The sequence below is a fragment of the Dysidea avara genome, chromosome 3, assembly GCF_963678975.1.
Source record: "Dysidea avara chromosome 3, odDysAvar1.4, whole genome shotgun sequence".
Taxonomy (NCBI): Eukaryota; Metazoa; Porifera; class Demospongiae; order Dictyoceratida; family Dysideidae; genus Dysidea; species Dysidea avara.
In genome coordinates, this window is record NC_089274.1 from 33,566,363 (window position 1) to 33,571,943 (window position 5,581).

The following is a 5,581-nucleotide window of genomic DNA, read 5'->3' on the forward strand; positions in this document are numbered from 1 at the left end:
TGACAAGTTGTTTACACACTATTATGATGTCATTATAATTAGTCACAGCATATATAATTTCACTAATTTCTGCCACAACACTCACTATTTTTGTGTAGTGACATTTACTACCAATTTTGTAGTGACCGTCACTACACTTTTGTATACAGTGACCCTCACTACATAGTAGTGAATGTCACTATATGGTAGTGAAGGTCACTACAAAATTAGTAGTGAACATCACTACACAATAATAGTGAGTATATATTGTGGCAGACATTAGTAGTGACCTTCACTAGTTCGTTTTTACTGTGCTGTATTAAAATTACACAGAGTACAATGCACAGTGTTGGGAGTAACGCGTTACATAAGTAACGCGTTATGTAATATTACTTTTGTGGTAACTAAGTAATACGCTATAAAAACGGGTGCTGGTCACTGTAAAGCGCTAATAATAAAATAATAATAATAATATAACTGAAGTACTTTAATACAAATGTAACGCGTTACCTAAGCAATATAGTTACTGTAACGAGTCTAATATTACGTAATATTATTACGTAACATAGATCGTATATTCTTGGGTACGAAGAATATACGATCTATGTTATCATAGATCGTATATTCTTCGTACCCGGGATTGGAATCTACCAGCTTTTCACACTTTACTCCGCACCCCGACCACAACTCGGACCACGAAGCAGCCTTACTAGTTTCTTACCACAATCGATTGTATCTTAGTGCACGTGTGGAGGTAAGACTCGAGTTTCTATGGCACGTTCTGTGGCGTTTGGCCCCTTTACCAGTTCGTGTGTACAGGAGCCGACACAGTACGTCCACATTTGTGTTTTGCACTGTATCTAGAGCTGTGTGTAATTGTTATTTTTTTGTTATTATTATTTTAGTAACCCCTTGATTGCTGCCAGTCACAGTGAAGTGCACAATGCTATTTCCAATATTATGAAAGACCCATTATTTTCCATACCAACTGCTGAAGCACGGGAATGTCTTGAAGCTGCGAGGTGTCTGGTGGTGTTTTTTGTTCAGCCAATTGAGCCTGCCAAAGGCTTTTGTCGGTGGTTAGTCACTTCCTTGATGGCAATTGTGGACAAGAGCAAGCATGCTACTACCAGAGTAGACAAAGAAAAGTTGTGGATTGGATATCATCAGCTTACAAGCTCACTCCCATTCAATGACAAATGGAAGCGTTTTTTAATGCAAGTTAAGGTGCAGGCCACACCTCTTTTGTACCAACATATTACGGATCAAGTTTTTGAATCTATCATAAAGAGATCTTTCACCGTACCAGTCACAGAGCCGACTGATGATGATAATGCAAGTGAGCTCACTCACCAAGATGAAAATGTTATACGTTATGTTGGTGGATACGTCATACATCACCTGAAGAAGGACCGCAATAATGCCACCCTTGTTCCCATACTTGAGAAGTTAGTTGACAAGCAGGGGCAATCTGGATTTGACCCTACACGAATGTGGATCAATGTTCTTAACCGAGGTGGGCTTACAAGGATTACTGATCTAGCATATCAATGTTTTTGTGACATAGAAATGGCTACTAGAAAATACCTTCGAGCTGACAAAACTAGAGATATGAATGAAACATTTAAGAAGAAGATCGCAACTTCTATTTTAAGTGATGAGGACCTACTGTTTGACTGGCAATTGGCTGTGGGATTGGTTGACCAAAGTAAATCTGACAAATGCCTAACTAAGATCATTGACAAATGGATCGTGATCCGCGGATTCTCTTTCGCTAAGTCAATGATGGAGATGTACAAACAGTCATCAAAAAAGGGAACAGACAAATCTAAACCTTTGCGAAGTAAACTTTTTACAGATGAGATGTAAATTTTAATGTAATTCAATAATGAGATGTAAATTTTAATGTAATTCAATAATGTGTTGAAAATGAAAGCAACCATGAAATATTTACAACAATAATAATTTTTTAAAGTAAAGTGTTCTGCATGTACAGTGTATTTAATCAGAATAATGACGGCGTCTTTTCTTTAAGGGTTTGTTTAAGTCTACCATTTCCAAATCATATGCCTTCCTCTTTGTTCCCCGACAATTTCCAGTAATCGTGTCAACTTTAATAGAATCGATCACTCTTAGTGACTGTGTGTTGCACAAGAACTCATGAACTTTTGGATTGTCATTTGTTCTACCCTTTTGACGCTGACACCCGAAGAACTTCTCCAAGGCATCTTGACTTAGCTTCTCACTTAAAAAGCAAGTTACACCAGGAATAGAAAAAAGGAATGGTATCAATTCCAATAGAGAGTGCACTACAAATACAACAAATAAAAAAAATTCATCAATATTTAGCCCATACCTGTAATTCTAATTCCATTAAGTGTAACATCACTTAGCATCATTTGCCGTCTCTCAGCTGCATCAAACGGTCCCCTTCTTTTATCAACGCTCTTCTTCCAGTGATTTAAATAACCAAGAATTTCCTTAAGAAACTAAAATATATCATTTGCATGTTAGTGTTTTACTAGAGGTATTGCTTTACCTTCATTCTAAAATCTCCAGGCCCCCTGATGGGATCTTGAAAAGGCTTTCTGTTGTGTTTCCCTTGACAAAACGACGAGACGTTCAACATGTCAAATAACTTATCCATTTTGTCAATGAAATAAGCTGTTTCGTAAGCATCCTCATTACCCGAGAAGTACAATGCCTTAGCAACTGACTCACTGAGTACCTGTTCAAACAAATAGTGTATTTAAGTAATGTTCATTTAGGAAATGTATACATTTGCAAAACTTTTACATTGATTATACATCACAAGACAATTTGTACTGGTAAAATTCATGTTATTTTCTATATGCGATTTCCCTTTGTGTTAAATGCTTATTAAGCACATATTAATTTCAAGAAAGTCAAGCATTATTATAGTATGTAGACTCACCTGTGCTGCTAAATCAACTCTCATCTTAGAAAAGTTGGTGAGGTATATGTGTTCGTACTTGATTTTTGGTACCAATGACAAGCCAGGTGTGGTAGTGATAGCCCCTGTATTCCTCTTATATAAATCCACAATCAAATTCCAGTCAATCTTGTGACCGCAACACTACATATAGCAAACAATGCATGTAATAAAATAAACATAACAACCTTGTATAAAGCACATACCCACAGCTTTCCTCTAGCAAAGCAATTTCGAATGGTTTTGATGAGATGTGGCGGATCTGAAATAAAAAATATTTCCCGCCGCTCTGAAGTGTAGACATTAACTGTCTTGTAAGAAAGGGCACTGTCAGAATTATGCATCGAAAACATTTTTCGATTATCAGAAGCCCCATCACACGTAACAGTAACCACAGTCAAGCCAAGCATTGTCAACCGTCTGATAGCCTCACGAACCAGAGGAAAGATGTCAGCACCCTTTGTACTGACAGCAGGGAATTGGACATAAGGAAACTTCATGCTTGTAAACAAGCCCCGAATCATAAACACAAGCATGCACTTGCTCAGTGGTCTAGGGGTGGCACCAGTTTTGTCAAAATGATCCTCATATTCTGATAACAAGTTGTTCACTTCACCAAGATCTGAATAACCAACTAAATTGCCAGTGTGCTTGTCGAAATACAAACCTTCTTTAATATGCATCTCGTCCAACACCAAGCCGACATATTTAGCTAGGTGCTTTGGTCTTTGCTGAGCAACAACATCCAGCAGCTCTAAATCTGTTTCAACAGAAAAGCCAGGCTTTGAGGATGACGCGTGTCGATAGTCTCTTAGTGTTCTGTCTGAAGGTAACTTGAGGACCCCAGAGTTTCGCAACGTTGAATAACACCCACTAGATTTGTGATGTAAGTAAAGACACCACCTTATTACAGCTGGGTGCCACCTCATGCCTTTTGCACCTTTGACTGATGCAGCCTTCAACTGCTGCTCCCAGAAAATTGATGAGAAACTTTCTCCAGAATTTTCTTTCGTGTTTGGCTGAGCATTTGCTATAGTCAATAGCCCTCTGTGGGTTGTGGAGTCCACATCAACAGAATCTTTCTCTATCATTTTATCCAACTTTGACTGCAACTCAGATACTTTGTGTTTGCTCACACGATAAGCAGAATGCACATTACGCATTCTGAGATGTTTCTCAGATGTACTCAAATTCTTATATGTAGTGTGGCTATCGACATAACATTTTCTCTGCTTGTCTCCTTCTGTCTGTCGCAAAAGTCTGCTTAGTCCACTTCGTAGAATATTGTCACGAAAATTTCTGCAGTGAGTGCATCGGTTTGATGGTGATGATGGGGAAATTTTCCACAGACAGCGAACGTGTCGTATCGTCTTCTGGTAAGAATCATAATATGCTACCACGTGGTTACCTATCAAAAAAATCAACTGTATACATAAATACATACTGCATGTATGTACCTGTTGCATCCCTGAAAACCCCTTCGTGCTTGTTGACCAGTGGTAAAAATTTCTCGTCAGCATTCCCTTCACACATAATATACGGCATCTCTTGCTGGCTTGTACCAACTGCTATTGTTGTACTGGTGGTAGCTACAGAATCTGACTGACCTCCACCTGTGCTTTCAATAATGTCAACAGGTTCTGTTTGAGTGGAAGCTTCAGCTGTGAACACACCACTGGTAGATGACTCAAGTTCAGTTGCACAAATGTCTACAAGATCTGTCTGAGTGGATACTTCAGTTGTCAATGTACCACCATTCACAGTATGTTCAGCATCACTCAATAAAGCTGTGCAGGTGGCTTTTTCATTAAGATTACCAAAAGACATCTCCACCCTACTTGTACTAGTATTCTGTTTTGTTCTGCTGCCATCATCAAGATCATCCGTGGCCAAAGGTATTTCAACATCATCGGCACTCCCTGTTTGATCATTTGGGGGCAAATCAACAGTGCTTGTGGCTGTGTTCCGGTCTATACTGCTTTCAGCAATAACATCGTCATTCACCAAAGGTGCCGGAACGCTACTTCCAATGGAAGGCTGTATAGAACTTACAGACTCATAAGTGGTACCTGCAGGTATAGCAACTGGACTTTCTACTAGTTTAGCTTTCTTCCTGGGAGGCAACTCAACAGTGCTTGTGGCTGTATTCCAGTCTCTGCTGGTTTCATCGACATTGTCATCCAAAGGTGTCAGAACGCTACTTCCAGTTTCATCAATACAGCCAGCAGAAGGCTGTGTAGCTAATACGGACTCCTTAGTAGTACCTGCAGGTATAGCAGCTGGATTCTTTGATGGCTTAGTTGATGGTTTAGCCTTCTTCCTGGAATAATTCTTCCGCTGCACAAGATGAAACCTACGACCCATCTTCTTGAGCTCCAGGAATAAACATTTCTGTTTAAAAGCAAAAAAAAAGCATTAAAGTATATAAATCAGGCTGTGCACTAAAATACTGTTTATAAAAATCTTTGTAAAGCACAACACAATTGCAGTAAAGGGTACACAAACCACATGCTGTAAAACTACAAAATAGAGACCTAAAACAAGAATTCGGCATGTTTCGGTCTTTTTAATGGTACAGGGACGCACAACAATGTAAGATACACTAGCGGATATATTTTCATGATTCTACATGCCTCTAATGGCGAGCAT

General features: G+C 39.0%; 1 protein-coding gene across 3 annotated transcripts; it reads left to right on the forward strand.

Annotated features, from left to right (window-relative positions):
- The first annotated feature begins 587 nt into the window (after positions 1-587).
- On the forward strand, positions 588-4,462 carry LOC136250787 (uncharacterized). Of its 3 annotated transcripts, XM_066043076.1 has the most exons (3): positions 588-809; positions 885-1,495; positions 1,547-1,958. In XM_066043076.1, exons 1-3 carry the CDS (start codon positions 751-753, stop codon positions 1,846-1,848), a joined length of 972 nt encoding a protein of 323 aa, XP_065899148.1. In that variant the 5' UTR covers positions 588-750; the 3' UTR covers positions 1,849-1,958. The 3 variants fall into 3 exon arrangements, 2 of the variants coding, with proteins under 2 accessions (XP_065899148.1, XP_065899147.1); XR_010698717.1 differs by having other exon boundaries at positions 588-733; positions 885-4,462; XM_066043075.1 differs by having other exon boundaries at positions 885-1,957.
- Positions 4,463-5,581: the final 1,119 nt, after the last annotated feature.

Coding starts and splice junctions, on each gene's coding strand:
- LOC136250787 (XM_066043075.1), top strand. CDS start 751: ATGGCACGTTCTGTGGCGTTTGGCCCCTTTACCAGTTCGTGTGTACAG. Junction 810..884: donor TGTGTACAGGAGCCGACACA/GTACGTCCACAT, acceptor TTATTATTTTAG/TAACCCCTTGATTGCTGCCA.